This window comes from Pimephales promelas, chromosome 14 (assembly GCF_988280905.1).
Source record: "Pimephales promelas chromosome 14, fPimPro1.hap1.1, whole genome shotgun sequence".
Lineage (NCBI taxonomy): Eukaryota > Metazoa > Chordata > Actinopteri > Cypriniformes > Leuciscidae > Pimephales > Pimephales promelas.
In genome coordinates this window covers 26,299,055-26,324,802 of record NC_142782.1, presented here as the reverse complement: position 1 = coordinate 26,324,802, position 25,748 = coordinate 26,299,055, and the positions used below count along the sequence as shown (strand labels likewise).

General features: G+C 38.5%; 1 protein-coding gene across 4 annotated transcripts in view; it reads left to right on the top strand.

Moving 5' to 3' along the window:
• Positions 1-25,748, top strand: part of glis1b (GLIS family zinc finger 1b) — a 73,932-nt gene that overhangs the window by 15,586 nt on the left and 32,598 nt on the right. For 3 of the 4 annotated variants that reach the window (XM_039676381.2, XM_089119746.1, XM_089119747.1), the window contains 2 exons: positions 16,227-16,416; positions 18,902-20,108. In XM_039676381.2, the coding sequence (XP_039532315.1) occupies positions 16,227-16,416; positions 18,902-20,108 (1,397 nt within the window). The remainder of the gene's footprint in view (positions 1-16,226; positions 16,417-18,901; positions 20,109-25,748) is intronic. The other variant, XM_039676390.2, reaches the window with a different exon arrangement.

The following is a 25,748-nucleotide window of genomic DNA, read 5'->3' as shown; positions in this document are numbered from 1 at the left end:
ATCCATATGGATCTTGACATTTGCTTCACTTTTTACGCTAAATCACTCATTAAACAAGCAATCCCGTCTCCATGAAGTTACAACATGTTTTGACAAACATCTTATCAGTGAAGCATATGGGGAGAAATGACGTTAGGCACACAACATAATTTTGAAGGACTTTTGGTTCTCCCATGCCCTCCTCCTCTGTTTCGTGAATACCTCTTCGATTGGAAGCACAGAGCTTTCTAAACATGTTTTTCATTCCAATTCCCCAGATCACTGCCAACCAGACATCTTGAAGAGGACTTTGAGTTGTATTTTCATATGCTCTCTTTGTTTACATGGGGTTAGCCACATCTTCAGATGATTTTGTGCTTTAATTGACTCCATATAGTGACAAATAGAAGGGTTGTCTTTGAGGATTACTTGATGGCAGAAAAATGTAGGGCAGCCAGCAAAAACAAAAATTGCGTAATAGCTTTCGATGTACATGTTTTCGATGTTGAACATGCTTTATCATCATTATCTCAGTGATTTGTTTTGCTTGCTTTTTGATAAAACTTACATTAGACCAGAAGGCTTAATTAATCGCATGTGTGAGTACTTGCAGGGCACAAGCTGTGAAATAAGTGCTTTCCTTCTTTAACTCTTTAAAAGTTAGTTTTAAAATCAAATTATGCACACAACCCAGATTGAACAAACAGCAGTCTACATAAAGGAAATACATTACATAGTTTTAGACTAAATATAATCACCCCCAAGGCAAACATTTGGTCAGCTATATGATTTATGTAAAATACTGAATTTTAAACTACTGTAAAATCTAGGTTTGAAGCATGTCATTGAGGCTTATCAGACCTTCCGATAGACTGGCGATGTCGAATTGACCACCAGCTGCACGTCAAATCACATTTGTACAGCTTGTAGATGCCAGCTTTCTACAAGCCTCAAGAGTTCGGAAAGCAGGAATCAAGTCCAATAATTGGCTAGCAAATCATTAGGATATGTACACTACTGCTGGCCAAAACTCACTCGTTTAAGAGCACACAAAAAAGGCTGTAGGAACCCACCATGGACCCGTTTTTAAGATGTTTGTGTTAGCGATGATGTAAAATGGCAAGAATTCATATTTCGCCTCAAATTGTAGTTTTTTTTCCTCGCAAAGGAAACAAATATTTGCATTTCAAAGCTCTTTCAGAGTGAAATGAAAAACAAACTCTTTATGGGTTTGGAGGCTTTTTTGGAAAAGTCTTGGGATGAAATGAATATGATTTATAGTTCGTAAACCCACAGCTAATGCCAGGTTGTGTGAAAATACTGGTGTTAAGTCATGCTTACAGCCCTGAGAGGGAATAAATATCCACTAAAACACTAGCTAACTGACTTTCAGCAATGTTTATGATATATTAGCAAAGCTCTGGATCAGGAATCGAACCGTGAACTTGTTAGTTGAGTCATAACTCAAGGCGTTTTGTTGTAATGACGTTGTTTACCACATGTAGTTAAGAAAAGATGGCTATCAAGCAAGCAGAGAAAACACCAGGGCCCGTGACCCGAGAAAAGGTTCTTAAACCGCGCTGACGGTGGGCCCGTCCCCTCAGCTGGATATGACTCGTTGTCTGCATAAATACCCCGTTATTTACCACCTTCCCCTATATAAACTCTATCGCTGGCCTAAGATTGAAAGAATTTCCATTAAAATCACCCCATGATGCCCAGAATAGATTTTTTTATGCATGCTGCCCTTGCTATACCCTTTGCCTTTTTTAGGTACTTACAGCCCTCATTTCTCAAACCAGCAGCCGGCGTGTTATTCCTGAGCAGGGGCTCCTGTGCTGACGGATGCCCTACCTTCTCTTCTCCTCTCTGGGGACGTTTGCATTGTGAGGGCCCCGTTTGATGTGTGATGATGTATATTGTCTGCTGATCTGTCCCCTCTCGGGTTACCAGGGGCCTGAGTGGGACAGCGGTTGTGGGGAAGCTATAAAAGGGGGTCAGTTTTGAATGATCCTGTGGTTTGTGAGGACGATACCCCACAAAACAAAAAGAGTCACATTGTTTTGCCTACTTCCGTTCTGGGATATATGTGTGGTTTGAAACTCTATGCAGTTTGAGGGTGATGGAAAATAGCCACCCTTTTGAATATTCTGAGAATATGAAATGTGTGTGTTGGGGCCCGCTGTGCTCACTTCCAAACTTTTTAAAGTCATATATATGAAACAGTCATGTTAATATAGAAATATTCTGGCTTAATTAAACAACTGAGTTTGTCATGTTAACACCCTCTTCCGAATAATGACATTACAGAATATTCATTTACACTATATCATTCAAAAGTTAGGTTGGTAATATTTTTTTTTCAAGTTTTTCATACAATTTAAAATAAATGCTTTTTATTTAAAAAAAAAATGTTTTCCAAATTTAATTTATTCCTGTGATGAAAAGCTGATGAAAAATTTTCAGCAGTCAAAAACAAACCAAAATGCAAGTTGTTATTCACTGAAAATCTGCGATTGGATCTTTGAATAATTGAATTTTTGGATCATAGGATCAGATTATTAATTGAAAAGGTCCAGTGATTCATTCACGAACCAAAAGGTCCAATGATTCATTCATTCATCAATCAGACAGTGTTACCTTTTAATGTACCAAAACTATATGGCTTTAGAAGGGTCGTCTCGTCTGGACCACTTTTATGATGCCTTTGTGGTGCTTTTTCCTTTTTTAAGCTTGTAAACTTAATTGTAATTGCATAGAGAAGAGCATGGAAAATTGCCACTTGTGATCCGTGAGAGAAATGTTCATTTCTTTGTGAATTATTCCTTTGTCCAAAATCTGGACCTTAATTGGAAAATTATGTTCTTGTAAACATGGCTATTGATTTTGAGCTCTCTATGATGCAATTTTCATATTCAAGAGTATAAGCATGGACTCAATTTTGACAGTTCTATTTATTTGTGAAGTCGCCTTGGGTTGAATTCCTCTATTGTGTTCTTCAAAGCCTGAACAGTCTTAACCGTGGATATGATGCTTGACTTAGCGAGAGCTTTATAGTGACTAAGTTAGTTTACCAATGCGGAGTGCAGCCAGCTCCGTCATCTGCTGTGAATTTGCAGATAACATTTGTTTGAGGATATCAGCAGGGATTATGTTCTTGTTTCAGCTTGGACCGGTCATCTCCGCACACTGTATTAGGAAAGCATGGGTCTTGAGCAGGAAACATGAAACAAGATGAATAATCAAATCAAAATAAAAGCTTTTCCTTTTCTGCCCCTGTTGTCAAAGCAAATCATGACTGTTAAAAAAAAGTCATGGAGCCAAGTCATTTCTTAATCACCAATACTCAGTGTGTGAGTCTGGTGGTAAGATTTCATCCCGATCCCTGCCAGAGACTTCAAAGCCAAACCAATTATCCTGAACGCTTTGAACGTCTTAATCTGAAAGAAAGCTTCCATTATTTTTTTTCCTCCACTAAAGCAACCATAGCAAAAAAATAGGAAATTAAATATGATTCTCTGTTGTGTCCCTCACTTAACCATCTGGTTTTCCCGTCTATTAACAAAGGATCCCTTAGAAAATTGCAGGCAGGGCTATGCTACATAGATAACGATGTAATCATTGTCAAACATTGTTCTATTTATTTATGATTCAATTACAAACACGTCTCATAATACTGTTCTCAAGGGGGTTCCTAAACAATTCTTGCCACTCATAATAATCTTCCTGTTTTATATATACGTACAGTATATCAAAATTTTGGGATTAATAGGGTCTCTTAAGCTCATCAATGCTGCAATTAATTAAAAATACAGTAATATATGTAATAATGTAAAATATTATTATTATAAAAAATTCTGTTTTCTATTTTAATATATTTAAAAATTTTGTTTATTCCTCTGATAAATGTTTAGCATCTCTAGTCTTTAGTGTCACACGATCCTTCAAAAATCACATGCTGATTTGGTGATCAAAACTTAAACGCATAAATCTGGTCTTTAACAACCTGGGACGTAATTCATTACCCTTCCCCTCATTCATTTTTTTTAAAGTTAGACCTTTCAACCTTTTTCGTATTTCTCAATCTATTCACTATACACAATATAACAATAAAAAATTAAATTAAATTAAATAATGTCTGTTTTCTAAGTTTACTGTAGGGTCGCTAACGACCCGAGTTATGTAATAGTGTAAGTAGGCCTATATTAATTTCTGCGCAACAATAATCTCTGATGACTCAATAAGCAATTCACCTTTATTTGTCAAGTTGGCAATGTCCTACTACACAATGATGACGTGATGTTTCACTCATAATTACTGTAGGCATCAAACAAAATTCACATATTACTTGTTGTATCTTCAGTGTAACAAAGTTAGTTGTTATGGGAAGAAGGAGTCGGGAGCGCTCTATTCCCCACAGCGGCGAGGGCTCTTTGACAGCGCGTTTCTCCTCTTTCTCCTCTGACGAGGTATATTATAGGAAGAAGGAGGCGGTAACCGGCGAACATTCAAACACTTTAATAATCATGAAATAAACAAACAAAAAAACGAAAGTAAATGCGGCAGCCCCTTACGGACAACTGCCGCACACATATAAATATAACATGAAGGGTCCAGGCCTGGTCCTCGTGTGCCTGGTTTGCCTGGAACACAAAGTTTCTCTGGGGAACGCAAAAGTCCAACCCAAATTTTTTCCCCCACTATGTCCCTTCAGGGGTTCTGTAAAGTAGCCTGCTGAGTGCAATCAAATATTAGTGTCACTGTCACTTGATGGTGGTGGATCTGGTGAAGAAGCTGTCATTGGAGAAGCTTCCAAGATCCAAATGGTAACAATATTTAATGATAATGTTTATCATTTAACAATTATTTAACAATATCCTTGATTTTTTTTTTTATAATTGTTATTAAAATATCAGGAGGAGAGTAGTATACTATTGTGGCAGTTAGAGATCCATCCATGTTAGACTTAGATCCGGGTCACTAAAGACCTGAATATGTAATAATGATTGGCATGTAAGGGTTAAGAAAAAATTCGAATTGTTATCAATTGAAAAAAAAAAAGTTAAAGTGCTGCTAAATGTTTTTGTGGAAACCGAGGTGATGGAATAAAATACACACACACATATATATATATATATATATATATATATATATGGAATCTTCTGTAACATTAAAACTGCCTTATTGTCACTTTTGATCAATTTAATGTGTCTTTGCCTAAAACATATTACTTTCTTTAAAAAAAATCTCACTGACCCCAAACTTTTGAATGGTATACAATGATGATGCATGTTTATAGTCTTCTTTATCTTCAGACAAGTGTACTATTTTGGAAAGAGGATATGCGATGTGTGCTTGTGAGGTTCCTCTCATGTTTTGCGGTTGAATTTGGCCACTGTCATTTGAGTGGAACTTCCTGCCATCTGCATTCAATCGAATTCTCTCACAGTTTCAGGCTTGCTTGTAAATATTGGAAGCAGCCTAAAGTGAACGCCATACTTAGTAATGTGGGCCAATACAGTTGTGTACAGAGCGTGTTTTTGGCAGCAGGCAGCGACAGGACAGCCATCGAGTGCATTTGTGTGAAGAGCAGAGTGGATAATTTGTCTTTTATTGTAGTCAACTAGGCTAATAGGATGGCTGAAAGTGCATAGTAAAACTCCCTTCGTCATTTATTTATTGGAAATGGCACACTGACCATTAGCTGTCATACCTTAGGAATGCTTCAAATGAGAATATTAGCCTTGACTCATTCAGTACTGGAATTTGTGCTCAGAATGTTGGATAACGTACAAGACTGCATTTCACTTTTAATTACAAAAGTCAGTTTTCATAATAAGGATTATGTGAGAACTGTATTATTAAGTCACAAACCTGACAGCCTGAATTAGTGTGAAAATATATTTTGCAAGTGGAATTAATTTCACATAATCTTTTCAGGGAATTCAAGTTAATTAAAATATGACACCAGAGGGCAAACATAGAAACTAAAGCATTTTGCTTTAGAAAAAAAAAAATCTATTTCTGTTCAAACATGGCTTAATTGTTTTGTCTCAAAGCTTAGAATGACTAGTTTCTAGCATATACACACAAAACAGAAACGACATAATGCAACCCACACAGTTCCACTGCGGCAGTATCACAGGGCCTCAGAGGTCCCGAAGTTCTTGTGTTTTTACAGAGCCCCAAAGAGCCGTCAAGATCCCATAAAAGCCAGAACAGCAGCCTGTGATGAGGAACCCTGAGTCTTAATGTTAAAGCTGTACGTTTTTACAGCACAAGACACAGGAATGTACCGCAGCCCCATGCTACTGGTGCATTTACATTGTAATCACCCTCAGTGTTTAACACTCTATAGATTTCAGTGGGCCTGATATAAAATTGTTTCCAGTAATGCGTACTCTACAAAACAAGAGCTCTATTTACGAACCCGTTTCATTCTGCTGTTCATTTTAAAACAACTTTTTTGTTCTATTATCTATTACAATTTTAAATAACTGCTGTAGTAGAGTATATTTTGACGTTATTTTATTTCTGTGAGGCGAAGCTTATTTTTCAGCATCATTACTCCTGTCTTCAGTGTCACATGATCCTTCAGAAATCATTTTAATACTGATTTGCAGCTCAAGAAACATTTTCTTATTATTATCAATGTTGAAAACGGTTGTGATGCTTAATATTTTTGTGGAAAATGTGATGATAGAAAGTTCATTTATTTGAAACAGAAATCTTTTGTAACATTATAAATGTCTTTATTGTGTGTATTTCACACTCTATAATTTTCAGTGGGCCTGATGTAAAATCGTTTCCAGTAACTTTATCCTGGATGTAGAGTAAAATGAGAATTTGGATTATGATTTAGATGTACATTTTGTTCAAAGACAATAGAATAGAAGACAGCGCAATAAAGCCACGTCTCATTGGACTCTAAATCTGTTTTGATGGGGTTATAGCTGTAAAAACAACCCACCATCCTTGATGATCATGCTCAAAATGGTTGAAGATAATGATTATTATGGCTGCATTGAAGATGACTGTTAATTTTTAGGATCATTGAGCATCAATTTTGAAGGATGACCTGAATGCTTGTGGCTTTGGAAAGTTTTAAAAGTCTGCAGGAGTTGCATTGTACCTTGTTTGAACTGATGAGAACATGTCCATTACGTACTGAAAAGCTGGAGCCATGAACCCCATCCTTGGCGCAATGGGCATCGCCATAGCTCTGCCAGGTTCTCCAGCACCACCCTGACCCAGCCTCACCCGCTGCTTACTGGAAACCGAAGCGATGGTGGTCCAGATCCACCCACGTCAGTCCACAGAGGACAGACTCGCAGGCTCCTCCAGTGACAGCCAGTCACCAGCAGGTGGTGACATGCCCAAGTGGAACCCAGTAATTACAATAAAGGTATGGAAGAACATCAACACTGATCATGATGTCTGGAAGCATGTCAAGACGTTTGTCTCTGGCTTGATCACAGACAGGACAGATGATCTTTTGCATCTTTTTGTTTTGCTGTGAGTGCGTACCCCACGGCTGATACAGTTTTGAAAGGAACATGTAATGCTTTAATCACTGCGAGCTTTGATTTATAAGGTTCCCTTGTCCAAGCGTGCGGTTTAGTCATTGGACCGTAGGAGTAGTGCAGGCAGTGTTTTGTGTTTGTTTGTGTTCAGTAGTCTGCGGTCAGTTCGGACTGTTTTAGGAGCCGAGGCTATTACGAAATCCGTGGGCAGCTGCAACTGTCCCTCTCACGAGCAGACGATTCTTCGTCTTTTGTTTGATCAACTCTTGTGTAAAGTTACAGCAGATCTTAAAGCATATTATTTATAACTTAATTTTGTCTGTGCTACTGAAAGCAATCCTTTCATGTGGTTGCAAAAGAGAAAACCCTGCACAATATGCTAAAAATTCAGTTTTTATTTACTCACCATCCATAGTGTTCCAAACCTATAAGCTATTTTTTTTTTTTGGTCAAAGGAATCTACTTTATGCAGCTCTTTTGCATATGACAAATAAAAAAACAGAAAAGACAAATAATGATACATTATGGTGCTTTTATTTTATTTTTTCCACTTGGAACTTCATAGACATTGTCATTATGAACTATATGAAATTTCTCCTTTTGTTTCCCAACTGAGTAAATAATGACAGAATATTAATTACCTTCGTTTTTTAGAGGACATATTTCTTCTAAATGTGTAATAAGTACAAAGTGCTTTACTCTTTAATAGCTTTACACCTAAAAAAATACACAAGGGTTGTTTCTTTATAAGATGGCCATCATTTTCTTTTTGTTGCCTTTTGACATGAAATATATATAAAGCTGTATGCTGTAAAGAGACCATTTTTTTCTTAGTGAAACACAAGCTAAGATTTGTCTTCATACCAAAACTGCCATAACAAACCAATTTCATCCTTATTAAAATCCTGGTCTGGTGGTACCAAAATCTAGCAAGAAAAACAGTCATTTCAGTCCCTTCTAATTTAATCAAGTTTTTTCTCTCTCTGCTATGCACCTGTTTAAGGGAACCTTTCTCCAGATTTTGTTATTTTTCATTTTCTTGTGCCCTCAGGCTTCCAATCAAACCTTCATTACTAAGCAAACAAATAAGTTCCGGGTCTTTGTGGAGACACAAATATAGACATGAGTTATGAGATTTAAAGATGGAATAGGCTCTTGTCGATAATACGCAACATCTGCACTGGACACTGCAGCCGTGTTGAGGAGTGCAAGCGAATTCAGTATAATCCCACTGCTCATGTGTCTGGTGACCTTGTCCCCTAAAGAAAAAAAGACAGGAGAGGATCATTAAAAGGAAAGAATAAAGACAGTGAGAGAGGCTGAGAAATAAAATCTGAAAAAGAAAGTAGATTTTTTTTTCTAATGAAAACGTGAATGGTATACTTGCTCAGGCAAAACTCACTCGCACTATAATAGACTGTTGTAGGTGGCTGCCAGGGTGTTGCTATGCAGTCACAGTGTTTTGGGTAGGACTACAGCAAATAATCAATGAAATTGATTAACGAATTTCTTTCAGTTATTAATCAGGTATGTGCACCAGACACAGAGAAACGTAGCAATCAATTTACAAAACATTTTTCTATAGAAAATACACATTAGTAAAATGGTGGATGGTCACAGAGTGAGTTTCGGTGGGAAAAGTGGTCAGTCCAAGTGAAGCATTTAATAAGGCTCTCTCTTGCTTCAATTAAGCACTTAGATGTTGGTTCCTGTCAGATAGGCCTTTGTACGCTGTTTAATTTGCTTGAGATGCCATTTCCCTGGTGTATAGCTTATATTTGATGTTTATATTCTTATCTGTAAAATGCTATAATTCATGAAAATATTTTTATTCTCATAAAGCAAGCGAGTCTCTATTAAATTTCATGCTTGAAGTAGGCATGAAATGAAAATTCACCCTACCTATTTTCTCAATGCATATACACTCACCGAAAGGAGTATTAGGAACACCATACTAATACTGTGTTTGACCCCCTTTCGCATTCAGAACTGCCTTTATTCTATGTGACATTCACATAGTGCTCTGCTTTACTACGTTGATTCAACAAGGTGTTGAAAGCATTCTTTAGAAATGTTGGCCCATATTGATAGGATAGCATCTTGCAGTTGATGGAGATTTGTGGGATGCACATCCACATCATCATGTTCAAGAAACCAATTTGAAATGATTCGAGCTTTGTGACATGGTGCATTATCCTGCAGGAACTAGCCATCAGAGGTTGGGTACATGGTGTCCATAATGGGATGGACATTGTCAGAAACAATGCTCAGTTTGGCCGTGGCATTTAAAAAATGCCCAATTGGCACTAAGGGCACTAAAGTGTGCCAAGAAAACATCCCCTACACCATTACACCACCACCACCAGCCTGCACAGTGGTAACGAGGCATGACGGATCCATGTTCTCATTCTGTTTATGCCAAACTCTGACTCTACATCAGACCAGGCAACATTTTTCCAGTCTTCAACTGTCCAATTTTGGTGAGCTCTTGCAAATTGTAGCCTCTTTTTCCCATTTGTAGTGGAGATGAGTGGTACCTGGTGGGGTCTTCTGCTGTTGTAGCCCATCCTCCTCAAGGTTGTGCGTGTTGTGGCTTCACAAATGCTTTGCTTCAAACCTTTCTTTGTGAAATGGTTGTGCGTTAAAATCCCAGTAACTGAGCAGACTGTGAAATACTAAGGCTGGCCTGTCTGGCACCAACAACCATACCATGCCCAAATTTGCATAAATCACCTTTCTTTCCCATTCTGACATTCAGTTTGGAGTTCAGGAGATTGTCTTGACCAGGACCACACCCCTAAATGCATTGAAGCAACTGCCATGTGATTGGCTGATTTGAACAGGTGTTCCTATTAATCCATTTGCAGGATTTCTACAAACATTTGATATGCTTAAAGTGTAACTTTGTATTGTTACAATGTTGTACTTGTTAGTATATGTAAATTAACAATGTTTACTCATTTTCCGTGTTACCTGGACTGAGAAATTCACTTTTATTTGTCAGCAAAAACTTGCAGTTCCGGGTGTTTCGTGAAAACTACAGAATATACTTTCACGTCATGCATCGCAAAAATAAAAATATGCCTTCCTGTTGCTCAAATAGTAGAGTATGGCACTAGCAATGCCAAGGTATGTACCTTTATATATAAATATGTACATTTAGTGCAATGCAAGTCGCTTTGAATAAAAGGATTTTGTTGTTTTTAAGGTCCACCGGTTTGAACTAAACATTGTCAGACCTCTTTGAAAAATAATATAGCTTCTTTTCTCAACAAGGCGCATGAGGTATCACAGATGTCAATGTTTAATCCATAACCCAAAGTATGAGCACTGGAATTAGTGATCCCCACCTTAGCTAGCCCCACTACTAATGAGTTAATAAGGCAGAAAAGGACAAACAAATATAGGAAGAAGAGTGCATCAGAGAGTTCTTTGTGGATGATATGATTTATGGTGCTAAAGTGGTCCGAGTAGAAATGTCACAGTGCATTTCCAGACGCATCTGTCTTGTGGTTTGGAAACTTGTTGTTCTGTTTGACGTGCATTAGAATCGATACACACATCCGTGCGCCAGCACAGGACACACATGCATACGTCCACCCCTTTCCCATCCTCTCTCTGAATCCCCCCGTCTTGTTCGGCAGTATTACTGCATCTTCACACATCTGCTTTCCATTGCCAGCATCTCTGAAGACTTGAAAACATTAAATGCTGGCACAAGCTCGGTCTCACTCCAGCACTTAATACTGCACTTAGGTGACTTGAAAGGCAGGAGGCGAGAATTGTAGAAAATGAAGTGTCACCGAAATAAAAAATCACCTGAGATTACCACCAATTACATTTAATAATGGCCGACCCATCTGCTGATCAGATGCAGGGAGTCTCCGTGGTCCAGCGGTGGGTTTATGGGGTAGGGGGGGAGGTTGCACTGTGTCTTCTCCTACTGTATGGTACTGTAAAGCAGTGATTCGTAACTGCTTTTACTTAAGTAACTTATTAAACCAGTAATACTGAAATTGTTTTTCAAATAAAATTACAAAAAAAAAAAACTGATAGTGTCTACATGCACAATACCCTGATAACTATGACAGACATGGTTCCATGTTTTCATGGTTCCAGACATGGATGATCAGGTTCCAATTGTGATGTCAGACATCAAGACAAAAAGACATGCATATTCAAACGTAAAAAAGTATTTAAATACACTATATTCAAAAGTTTGGGGTCAGTATGAGTGTTTAATGTTTTTGAAAGAAGTCTCTTATGCTCACCAATTCTACATTCATTTGATAAGAAATACAGTAAAATATTCATATTGAAATATTATTCATAAAAATATTATTATAATTTAAATTAACGGTTTTCTATTTTAAATATATTTTAAAATGTAATATATTCCTGTGATGTCAAAGCTAAATTTTCAGCATCATTACTCCAGTCTTTAGTGTCACATGATCGTCCAGATATCAATCTAATATTCCGATTTGCTGATGCATAATATTTTTATATGCATAACAGTTGTGATGCATAATATTTTTAATAGTAATAATGTTTTTAATACTAAATATTTTGGAAATCATCAAATGGAAATCTTGTTTAAAAAAGTTTTTTTTTGAAAGAAAAATATGTCTTGCAAACTTCTGCAAATTTTTGAATGTTAGTAAAATGGCAGTAATGGGCAAAAAAAAAAAAAATGAAGCAATATTTCTTTCTCCATCATTTATGACCATAACTTGAAAAAAAAACTTTAATAACTTAATAATGTTATTAAAAGTTATGGTTTAATAACCATAACTTAAAAAAAAAAAACTCAATAGGGGATTTGTATGACCTTACACTTGAAATGTATTAATATGAAACATATTAACATTTCCATGATCTGCATAGACCTAAAATATGCTAAATTAACTGGCTAAATTGACAGTTTAAAAATGTATGAGTTACCTGTGATATTAATTTTTAAATGATAGATGAAGCTGCGCCAAATAATGTAGAACTTGCAAGCAGAGACTTTGTTTGACGTCAACAACAAAAGATATGGGAAGTGTCTTTTTAAAAGTTGATGAGTCTGGATAAGATGGATATATAGCTTGCCATATAAAACAGTTTTGCTACTTGTTCAGAGTACATGTGAAACAAGAACGACAATGGAAGTGTTTTTCTCCCCTCAGTTGGGTTCTGCTGTGTGATTTTGTTCCTGTTTCTTTTGTGAATGAAGCCAGCACCTCAGTCTGGTCTTCATCACAGAGCTCTGCTTAAGTTTACCCTCAGGTGTTATTGGCACGGCACAGCAGTGATCTCACACCCAAGATTGTCATTCCTTAATGGCTTCTGAATGCTTGCAAACCTGCTCCCTCCTTTACCCTTTCTTACATTTGGTCAAGGATCAGAGGTCTTCTGAGAGTGCTGGAGAAACATCCTTCTCTGTGTTCTGTCGGTCTTCCAGGTATAGATGAGAGCCAATGTGTTGGAACCCTCCTTTTCTGTTTGATTTTTCATGACAAGTCTGGGAAAGAAGCTCTTTTGAAGGTTTAGTACTGTAAGTCTTAGGCATGTTAGTATTTTCACCCCCCCCCCCCCCCAAAAAAAAAAAACAGTTATTTATATCTTTCCCTGTAATGTGTCAAGAGGAAATATCAGTTTACATTTCCAAACATTCCTTTTGCCATTGATATTTTTATAAGCAGAGTCTGACAACAGTCGGTATGTTCCACACGGAGATCTTATCTCAACATCTTCAAGTCCATCTCCGATTACATGAAGACACAAAGACAGACTAAATCCCGAAGAACTGTGGCAATGTCTCCAAGATGCTTAAATGGATACTCCACTGTTTTTTCATATTAAACTATGTTATTCCCTTAACTAAGATTAGTTAATACATACCTCTTTCGTCTCAGTGCGTGCACTCAATCGCTCAATCGAGACACTTTGATCACACTTAACTAGCCCAGTTCATTCAATATGGGCCAAGCAGAGAAGTGACCAAACACCTCCTTCAAGAAACCAATTTGAAATGATTCGAGACACATGAAATGACCAAACACATATTTATCTATGGACTCGGCGCAGTAATATCATCACTCCGGAGAGTGAGAGGGGGGTGAGGACATTTCACGAGTGATGATGTTACTGCGCCGAGTCGAAGTGCTCCCAAACACTTGCTATGGTATTCCGCCATACAATATAGTTTTCAACTTTACACGTTTAGAAAAGTGTAACATTTTATTTTGTGTCACCGTCCTAGGTCGAGTTACACTGCTCGAGTAACTGTATTTAAATAGGGAAACCGTGGAGGTGTTTGGTCGCTTCTCTGCTTGCCCCATATTGAATGAACTTTGCTAGTTAAATGCTATCAAAGTATCAGAGCGATTGAGTGCACGCACTGAGACGACAGAGGTATGTATCAACTCGTCTTAGTTGAGGGAATTACATAGTTTAAAATGAAAAACGGTGAAGTATCCCTTTAAAGAAAGCCTTTTTTTAAACACAAAGGGTGGTCACAGCAAATATTGTTTTGATTTAGTTAATAGAAGTACACTGATAAATAAAATCTATTTATAACATAATTTTTCAGAAATAGAGCATCCTCACTTTACAGCATTTTCACACATGTGCCTAAAACCTAAAACTGTAACTTTGTAGGAAGGTTTCTTCAAACATCTTGGAAACATTGCCACGGTTATTCTGGACTTAGTCTGTCTTTTTTCGGGTTTCTTTCTGTTTTCTTCATTTTATAGTATCAGAAAATAGTTTGGTGTGATACGATTCCAAACTTAGGGGGGCCCGAGGGGGGCCAAGAACCACCCCTGAGTCAGGGCCTTGTGTGCTCCATGGACTGTGGTGCTCATGTGATAGATGTAGGTTTAAATCTGGCCTCCCCAATAATTTCCTTTCCACTGTTTCCATCAATGAAAAGTGCAATAAAACCCTAAAATGATACTTTACAATACATGAAAGGATAAATTTAGTAATGTACATATACATGATGTTTTTAGTGCAAGTATAGGCTATAGATTCCACTGCTCTTTGAGAATTAAAATTTCTCTCTTTCTTTTTCCTTGTCCTGGCTTTCACAACTGGAGCTTTCACAGACTTCCACCTTCTGACCAAAACCCAGAGCAATACTCAACAGTGAATTACCATCGCAAATTCAATAGAAATCCAATCTAACGTTCTGTCCAACTTTCCAAATGTGGAGAAGCTTCTCTTATGCAGCCTTGCCATGACTAATTCTGTTAATGTAACAAAGCATCAAATCTTTAAACCTCTCCCATATTTCTGTCCATATAGAGCAAGGCTTTTAGTGCTAACTTGGATCTGAATTGATGTAACTTGGCAGCACATTTTTGGAGTTGGACAATAATACATTAAAAGAAGCATATGGACTGTGAAGTGTTCTGATGCTGAGCCATTTGCCTCATCTTCTGCAGGTTGGATGTGCAATTTCTGTGTTGCACAAGAGTTTTAATTAAAGGCGTTTCATGTGCTATCTGTGACTGTTGTTATGCATTTAATCAACCGTGCCTCAAAAGTTCTCTGCTAAAGGGTTAAAGGGTCTCAGCTAAAGGGCTAACAGCGAAATTATTTTCACAAGCTGCCTCTTGTGGCTAGAATTGCGTCCCAGATATGATATTGAGCAATTTTGAAAATCTGCAAAACAGATTTGTGTTGAAAATTCCTGTGGCTTCGGGCTATATTCTCTCTGCACCTCACATCAGCAGTATAGTTTACCTCTTGACTTTGTGGCATTCGAAGGCTTCTTGTGAAACCGATTATCAGTGTCGCATACAGGAATCAAGTCTAGCGTATGTTCAAAATGTATCATTTCTATTTAAAACGAGGGCACAGCATAGTAGCATACTAAGGGATGCAAGAATAGGAGGACATAATTAAAAGAACGTTAGTTTTCCCAACGTCATTGACAAACCTCTCAATCTTCTCCATATGAAGCAAGAAAGCCCATGGCTTTAGTTTAGAGAGCAGTGATGTTATACACAAATACAGTTTGACATTCCAACTGTGGGAATTTTAAGCCAAGAAAAAATGATCCAAAATTTAATAAACAACAATTATTCTTTGAATGGATGTGAAAAGTGTGTTTCTTCTGTTTATTGAGTTCAGGGATCCAGCATGTGCTTTACAGGACCTTCGTGTCTTGTGACCTTCTGTTCCCTTTCTCTCATTTCTTCTCGCCTCTCAACACTAATTTCTTTGTTTCCCCTCACATTTGTTTTTCTCTGTTATAAAGAAATTACTTGTCACCTTCTCATTTTGTGTACTTGGAAACAATATCTTACCAAACCTCTTTTGTCTTTGGTTTGGCTTTATACACAAGTTTAGATGCTGGTTTTGATCATACATAATTTCATCATTGTGAGCAAATGATATTGCTTAAATTGAGTTAATAAAAAACTTGAAAGATGCCGGCCGGCATCCACACTGGAGTCAAAAAGAGTGTTGGCTTTCCTTCCATTAATAATTCCAAACACTATGAAATCATATTTTATTTAGATTACATTTGCAATACACTGAGTTTCTCCTTGTGCAATGACGCACTGTGTTTCACTTACCAGATAAATAAATAGACATATGTTGATTTGAGTTGATAATATTGGCCAGTCAGAATCAAGTATTATAGAAAGCCATGCAATGGATTCAAAAGTTTGACAAATGATTTAGAGATCTGTAATTGTTACCTATTTTATTTCCCACCTGTTTCAGTGAATGGAGGATGTATCTCGTTCTGTTCAGAGAAGGAGTGCGCTCCTGAATTGACAGCAGAAGAAGGAACCTCACTGCGCTGTGGGCAGAATCTGCCAGTTCAGTCTGGAGCCCAGTACCACCACAGAAACCACTGTGAGCAGCCCGGACAGAACCTTCACCTGCAGGACAGCCCTCACCGAGACGCCAGGTGAGCCCTCCCAGCACATTTGAGCACTTGGATAGGTCAGCATGAACAGTTGATACATGAGAACTTACTTTTATGACAAAACTGTAACTAAATGCGCTATTTAAAATATGAAGTGAAGTTTGAACATTTTGAAGCACAATGTTATTTACATTCAGTTTTGACCGATCCTCTACAGGTCTGATCTCCATTACACTGACTTTTTATTTGCTAAAACACTGAAAGATCCTTGTAATTCATTTTGCAGAACCTAATTAATATTCATGAGTGATTGTAAATACACCGCCTCCTACCTACACTATCATTTAAATATTTGGGGTACATTTTTTTAAAAGAAAGTATTGCTGTTAAATTGATCAAAAGTAAAGACAGTAAAAATGGAAATCTTTTATAATGTTACAAAAGATTTCCATTTCAAATAAATGCTGTTCTTTTGAGCTTTGCATTCTTCAAAAAATCCAGGATTTTTTTTATAACGGTTTCCACAAAAATATTAAGCAGCACAAAAGTTTTAGAATATTTATAAGCTTTTCTTGAGCACCAAACTCAGAATATTATAGTGATGTGACTGAAGACTGAAGTAATGGGTGCTGAAATTCAGCTTTGCATCACAGAAATAAGTTACATTTTAAAATACTAAAATAGAAAATGTTATTCTTCTAGAAGCATTAAAAAACTCTGAGCTTTTGGACAGTAGTGTATTAGAAGAACTCTCTTTTTATTTAAAGGGATACATTTTACAACTCATATATAGATATACAGTTAGAGATAAACAGTTGAGTTGTATCGTTTTTGAATCCATTAAGCCGATTTTCTGATATTTAGAAGAATATCAGTAACCAGACAGTTTCTGGTCTCATTGACTTGCCATAGTAGGAAAAAAATATACTATGGAAGTCAATGAGACCAGAAACTGTTTGGTTACTGATATTCTTCTAAATATCTGAAAATTGGCTGAATGCATTCGAAATGGTAAAACTCAACTGTTTAACTCTGGGGGAATTTCTAAAAAAAGTCAAAAGAGTATCCCTTTAAAAAAAAACAATACGTTTATTTAGTTTACCGGGAAAAAAAAACAACCCAACAGCAAGTATTATTTTTATACACGATTGTCTGTAAATGAAGTGATTGTAAGACAGAAAAGGACACCCATTAAACACGTTCAAAATATAAAGTTGGACACTAGGATCTAGTAAATCTAAAGTATGTAAAGCGTTGAAAACAGTCTCTGCAATTTTATAGTGATGTAATTACATTAAGACTGTAAAGATATCTGCAAGTGAAATAATGTAGGTTGTTTTATTAAAGCTTAGTGCAGTGTGGAACAAGTCAAACAAGCCCGTCAAACACTGCAGTACTGGTGGTGCTTCTTGGCTGCGTTTGTTTTTTAAACGGCTAGGAAAAGAGACTGTCCTCGGTTTTCTGTTGACTTCTGTGTAGCCGCAGTACAGTTGAAACCCATAGTTTCAGCGAGGGATGCTTTCCAAAGTGCTTTCACTCAAACACGCCATCCAACTCTCCCAATATTGTCACTGAACGTCACTGCTCCTGCCAAACAGGAAGTGGTGAGCCTGAATGGAGCGACTCATGACAAACTTGAGGCTTCATTTAAGCCAGTGCGCTAGCATTAGCGGTTTCCTGCGCCAAGTGAAAAGGGGACTTAGACAAAATCCTTCATAGGCTGCTGGGACAGAGGGCCCTTCTCACATCATTCCAGAGCTTTGCACACAAATCCATAATGAGCAAACTGACAGGAATTATTATGTGGAAGATCACAGCGACGCACAGGGAAATTTGACCCCCATTCAAGGGGGGCAAAGATTCCCACTATAATGGGGAGTATTGTAAACACAGAGCATTTAGAGGCCCACTATTATACCTCCAAAACCAGGTGACTTCTATTTAGTCCACATGTAGGCTTCGGTTAACCCGTATTGTGTCATCAAAGCCTGTCATACGCAGAGCATGACAGGCTGCCTGTATTCATCTCTCGCTTTTCTTATTTTTAAATACCCATTCACAGCCATAGTTCAGGCCAAATTTCCTGCTTCATTTATTCATGGAATTGCTCGGGAGCTTTTGTGGTGGATCTAACCAGTGTTTAAAGTACACCACAGTGGAAACCCATCCAGTGACTTTTTCCTGTCAGAGAGGGGAACATAAAAAGTAGCGTCTGATCAGCACAAACCAAACATTATAACCTAATAAGACCATGTAAGGGTTTGCAAAATGAATCTCCAATCGCACCGCTTTTGCTCAAGCATTGTCAGTGTTAACAGAGATGTTTGAGAGTGCAGGCTTGCCAGGACCGGAGCACAGAGCTTGTCTGTGTCCGTGGTGTCTGACAGTAAAGAGTTGGCAGTACTTTGAGAGACCCTGGCCTTTATCTTTCAACAGGCCCGGGCTGTTAATAGTGTGCATATTCTTCCTGCTCCGTTCTGCCTAAACGCTCCTCATATTCCTCTGGGTGTGTTTCATTCTCCCGCAGGTCTGCTGGCTTTCAGACGGAGCTTAGCTCGTTGTCTCTGTCCGGTGGCGTCAATGGGTGTCATGCTTTGCCATCGTACCCCATCAAACAGGAGGGCTACAAGCTGGGATCGGCCCTGAGCGACTTTTCAGGAGGGATGGGAGGAGGTCGCAGGGAACTGGACTGTTCGAACAGCGGCGGTGGCGACGATGACAGTAACTTAGCAACTGTTCTGTCGTTGTCGGCAATGGCGGTGACTGTGTATCCATTTAATAATGAAGATGGCTCCTCCCCACTAGCTTTGTCCCCGAGCTCGCGTCACTCAGCAAGGTCGAATGCGAGCGGACTGAAGAGACGCTGCCTCTTGGTGGCCTCCCAGTCAGCCTCAGAGGGAATCGATATTGCCGCCAACATCTGCTCCTCCCAGATGTCCTGCGTTAACGGCCTGCGCACCAATTCGTCGTCGCCTACCGCCACCGCATTCTCCCACAAGCCTCTCCCCGCACCCAGCCCTCAGCTGCCGTCACCTTCCACCTCGTCCTGCCTCCTACCCCTGTCCTCCTCGTCATCATCCTCCTCAGTGTCATCAGTGGAGCATTGTGAGGACGTAGCCTCCATGCAGCCGGGGCCCGGCGTGGTTAACGGCAACGGGCTTGGACTTCTCATTCAGCCCGGTGCTCTGCTGGACAACTGTTCACTGAAACAGGAACCGGTGGATGATTTCTCTCCAAGTGAGGAGGAGCTCTTTCAGCATCATTATCACCATCTGGCGAGCCGTGGAAGCCACTGCGTTGGGCATTCCCACCATCACCACCACCACCACCAAACAGGCCCCCCACGGCCGCCCATGCCCCCTCCCTACCACCTGCACCAGTACATGGGCTCCGGCCCAGGAGCTCTACTGCATCTTCAGAGCCAGCAGCAGTCTCCACCCTCAGGCCTGCTGGCACAACCCAAACCCACAGGCCTGGTCGAACAGCAGGTGAGCGACAGGGAGGACGTATTTAGCGATAAGCAGGTATGCCGCTGGATTGACTGCAGCGCGGCGTACGAGCAGCAGGAGGAACTGGTTAGGCATATCGAGAAGGTCCACATCGACCAGCGAAAGGGTGAGGACTTCACCTGCTTTTGGGCCGGATGTGTCCGTCGCTACAAACCCTTCAACGCCCGCTACAAGTTGCTCATCCACATGAGGGTTCACTCTGGAGAGAAACCTAACAAATGCATGGTGAGTGTTCACAGTTTTTAACTGGCTGTCAAAATGCTGGCACAATTTTCAGCAGTTCCCCATAGTGAAATTCATAGAGGCGATTATAACTGGCAGTTGAAATGGCCTTGAAAAGGCATAAGCAGTATTTTGGACTGGGCTGTTTTAGTTGGAATCCTCAATGACTTTAATTTGAGTGGAAAGTTCCTGAAACCGAATGCCGATATAATTATTTTTAATTACGAAAGTCAGTTTTAAAATCAGCTTTTAAGTATGTATTATCAACTGAGGATAATACATTTCATTTAGCTTTATTAAATCAAATCTCTTTTTAAAGGCCTCCCAAAAGTTTTTCACAAATATAATTTTTTTTTTTTTAATTTTTTATCAGTTTTATTCGAGAAATAGATTTGGAAGCTTCTTTTTTTTTTTTTTTGTAACAGCTTTCAATGGACCACCTATGCCTATTTTCCTCAGCATTTTTTTTTTTCACAACCATATCATATGGCATGAGAAATTATGATTTCAACTGAAAGCGCAGCTAACTTTTCCAATGACGGGTTTGGGTATTTAATTGGACCTGTAGTCTAGCTGTATAAATAGTGTTGTGGTGAAACCCGAAACATCCAGGTAAAACTCTCTGATTCCACAAGTCAACACACTAATCAATGTCAAAGTGCCTTTCTAACATTCTCAGCTCAAGTGGAAAAATGGCTCAAGCCCCTCCAATGCACAAGTCCAAATACACAATTAGTCCACAATTTGTGTAGGGTGAAACTCTGTTTGTTTTCTTAAGATCTCTCTCTCTCCCTCTGTGTCTTTTCTTCTTTTTAAATGATTGAGATAAAAAAAAGAAACTACACATCTGTTTAACATAACCAAATAATGCATGCACTTGATCCCTTTAAATGGGAGGTTTAAACATTTAGCCATCCCACAAGTATTAAGCGAATTGGTTCTTTATCCAAACTAAACACTTGGAAAAATGTAGTAGTCTGTAAGAACGGAGCCGCAGAGGAGATGACCAGCAAAATTCCCCTCTGTTGCTCAATTGGAGATTGTTGGATTTCTTGTTAGATATATACTGTTTCATATACAAGACTCTGTCCAAAATGGCTTTTATTTTACAGACTGCTTTAAAGTCGGCCTATTCCTTTAAATGCCAGGATACCTTTTTTTTTATCCAAATGATCTGTTTAGCCATGTCAATAGGAGACAGCTGTACGCTAATATGTGGACTATGTTACAAGGGTAACATTTATATTAGCTAGCATTAAGCAGATCCGTTGACGTTATTAATGACAAGTTTTGTTTATTCTCCAGAGGATGTTGGTTTACTCTGAGCTCACAGCAGCTGGAATGACAGATGTAATTAGATCATGTAAATTCCTTCCAAAACGTGCAACTATATTTTATGGCACTGCGGACTCTGTGGCATAAACTTAGTAGTTCTGGAAATTATTTTCGTGACTTGTTGCATTTGCTGTTGTATATGCATTATTGTTTTGTTTTTTCATAATAATCTCTGTTTTTCTGACTTGCTCATACTTTTACAATAGTGTTGTAGGGGTTCTGTTCTTCCTCTCAAAGCTCTGCCCGGAGTATGTGGCAAGACCAGCCCCGGTGTCACAGCCTGTCAGAACAAACAAACACTCATTTTATTTAGATCGATACTAAGCAGATGCTAAGATAGGAACAAACCCGTGTATTGTTCTAAAATGGCTGGACATTGTTTCTGAATGTAATGAGGGCCTCTCACTGAGTCATCTTTGTCAAAGTTTAGTCTCTATTTTGCTGGAATCATATTATCGTTTCCTATGCAGATGGGAGGAAAGACAATTTAAGTAAAACGTGAAAGCATTTTCATGTGTTAGTAGTGTTTTATTGAGTGATTCCCAACCTGCAGTATGTGTAGCCTTGGTGGTTTTTAAAAAGATCTCATGTACTTGGAAAGATTTTGTTTGATTAACAACTTATTGACATATTTAAATATTTTTTTAAGACAAACAATTTAACTTGTAGCAGAATTATTTTACTAGACGAGTCTGTTTTTTTTTTATTTAAAATGGAATTTAATGCCATTTAGCCTACATTCTTTATTATGTAATTTTGCAGTTGCAGTTAAAGTACAGACTCAACAGAGTGGTTCTGAATGAAAACTCATTTTGATTCATTCAGCACCTTGTAAACATTGGCGAAATAAATTTAATTCATTAGTTATATTTACACAGAATACCTGTAGTTGACCCTGCTCAGATTCTGACGCGTTCTCATTTTTTCCTCCGAAACGATGCCTTCCTGTAACCTTCGCAGGAAGCAGCTTTTGTCTGAAACATGTTGCATTTGTGGCCCTCGTGCAATATACAAAGACATGTTGGTATTCTAGCTATTTGTGCAGAGGAAACCGATGAGACATTTTGATTTAGAAGCAAATGCTTCAGAAAACCCAGCTAATCCCTTTATTATCTTTCCAACTGCAGATTCCTCCGAGAGCGCACGAGGCATGATTCCTCTGCATCCAAACACAACACTCCCTCATTCCTCTCTCTCTCTCGCTTTCTCTCCCTTGCTTTGTCCTCTCTACCAGCTGTGCTGCATTTGATTTGTATCATGCAGTGCCTTGGCAGGAAAAAGTCATTATCACAAACATAGGACGGGGTTCTGACTCTCTGCTTTGTCACCGGCCATACCTGGACGCGGTTTTATGCCCCGGCACGTAAAAACGCAGCTACATCTGCAAGCACTGAGCTCGGCAGACCTCTTAAAACCGCTCTGCGGAGTTTGAGAGCCTCTTTTTGGTTCACCCTCTCCAATTAAAAAGCACCGCGGGCTGTTTTGTGGTAGTCGGACAGCAGAGCAGAAGGCATCTAAAAGGAAACAACATAATCTTACTGCAATATCCTGTTGTGTTTCATGCCTAATTCAAGTGTTGTTTTAGTTTATTGGTTTTTTGCCCTCCTTGTCTGCATTAATATTAAAAATTTATCCGGCGACTACTGCCCCGACACTGTCCCAGGGCTCTTTTACGTCAGTGCTTTACTGGATTCAACTTTGTATCTCAGATCACCTATCCCAGCTCATGAAAATCATGTAAATGCTCATCAGAGCGTATCTGTTGATAATACTCATGTTTGATGAGCAGATCCATGCATCGTGGACATTGATGATTGTTTCTTTATTGAATTTCCTCTTGAATGTATTGGTTTAATCCTATTACATTAATGTATTGGCTTTGGTTTAGCGTGCTTGCAGTCGACTTGAGGTATTCTTGACATTTTCTGCAGTTTGTGTGCCTGCTGTGACAGGTTTAGTAAATGGGCTGTGTTCTGTTCTGTATTTTATGTGGTTAGTGTGCGTTTACTACTGTACTAAACAGACACTGAGTTCTCATAGTCATAATAAAACCGTATTAATTCCTCTAACCTTTTAGATTTTACTAGGGCTTTTCCTGAGTCATCTGTCCAGACATGTCTGATGAAAATATGTCGGTGTATTTTGGAACAGGATTGTTTGTTCAATCATTTTTTTTTTGTCATCTAGTTTTTACAAGTTGTCTTTTCAAGTAGTTTAAAATGTTAAATCAAACATTTTCCTCAGCAATGGTTTTATTTAATCAGGGTTGGAAAAATTAGCAAAATAATAAATATAAAAATCAATTATTAATAATTATTTAAAAATATAATTAAATTATTACTTTACTTTATTAATAGTTTGCCCATTATTACCCCCGTTTTAATGTTTCTCATTTGTGAAATATTCAGTTTACTAGATCGACAGGTTTTTGCAATTAATATTGCATTTGTGACTTAAAGCAGTGCACACCCATTTCCTTGTATTTCTCATCTATGTCATCATCACCATCACCAGACAGTTGGTAATTGAACATTTGGCTCACAAAACAGTATGTTTTTATTTTTGAATAACATTTCGTAACTAAACGGATATTAGGATTTACTTCCTAAACCACACCTTTTTTGTTACCTCATCAAAATAATTGCAGAGCCACTCTTATGGCGCATTCGTTTCGAAGTTTGAACATACAGGCCTTTGCTTGAAGGAAAATTGGCTCAAACAACCAGCTGGAAAAAACATAGATCATGGAATTTCCTTTCCCCCCCCTTCGCTAGTGTGAAACCGGCAAACATATATATAAAGATTTATTAGACTGATTTTTGGATGGGCTCTCTGAATTCTCCAGCAGCAGACGGCCCAGACCCAACCAAAATGGCGTGTTTTGGAGTAAATGGAGGTTTTTGTGAGCAATCAACACAGATGCTGGAGATGAAACGGCTCGTGCCATTAGCTAATTAAAACGCATGGCCTGTGCATGAGCTGACTGACTTTTTCCTCTGAATGCACGCGAAACCCGAGCCGTCTGGCTCGCCCCAGCAAAGGCAGCAAGTGGCGTTGATACTAATGTGGATGTACTAGAATGAGCTGCTGACATTTCTGACCTGTCTATTTAACTTAGCAACTGCCAACTCTCTAAGCCCCATTATGCTAGCAGGTAGCGACAGTTACCTGCGCTGACGCAGCAGGACTCGAGGACTGTTTCCTTTGCATTCTAGGCGGATTTGTTTTAAACAGTGGCTCGGGGAGGTTATTCTGCTTGGGGTATTTAATGGGAACGTGGAGTGAATGATTCCAATACAATCATTGTTCATATGAGTTTTCAGAAATGTCATAAATTTCACTTGAATCCAAGTTTCCAGATGGTATTGCAGAAGAATGCACACGGTCAGAATCGTTTTTACAATTACAGCTCATAATTTGCAACCTTCAACTCGCTAATGCATCATCACATGAAAGTTACGGTTGAATTATATCTTTAATTTCAAGATCAACAAATCCGCCTCTTTTTTTTTTTGCTTGCTGTCAGATCCAATCTGAGACTCTATCGTCTTTTCGTCATACCAATAGCTAAGCTACGGAGACCATATGTGATACATATATTAGCATGATGAAACTGCTGGCATAAAATGTCTGAGATTTGTCAGGAGACTGATGTTTTGGCAATGGAATGAAAGGCCTGGGAATTGATGGATTGTGCTTGTTTTCCTTGTCAAATACGCCAGGCCAAGTTCTTGTCAAGCCGTAAAAGGTTTCCAGTCATTCTGTATAGTAATGCAATCCAGTCACTACTCCTCTTCTCTCTCTTCCTTCACTTAAGCATTCTTAACAGCTACTTAAGCAATAATCATTGTCAAATATCTGGTAGCTCTTTTTTCTCCTGCTAAATACACTTTTTTTTTTAAGCTGGCATTATGGCATTCATTATTTATTATTGGCATTCAGCTCAGCCAATGCGCCTCATGGCTGTAGGGCTTTAAATGCGCATAACCGGGTATCAAAGATTGAAATATCCATACATGTTTTTTGCTAATTAGATTTGTCTGGAATGTTATGCTATATTTTGAGTAAGTAATTTCCTGACATTTAATTATGTACCTGAAATGTGAGACAGAGACTGATGGCCACATTATTTTAGCATTGTGTCATAGACTCATATCTGTCCCGCATCCAAGTGCTTAATCTGTTTAACCCTGTAAGTGGGGCGTATCGTCTACTAATACACTAAGGGGACCAAACACGGCTAATGGCCAAAATTTCCTCAGGCGTTTTAAAGCGCTAGACCCTGCTAGACACAGTCCTTATGCTTCA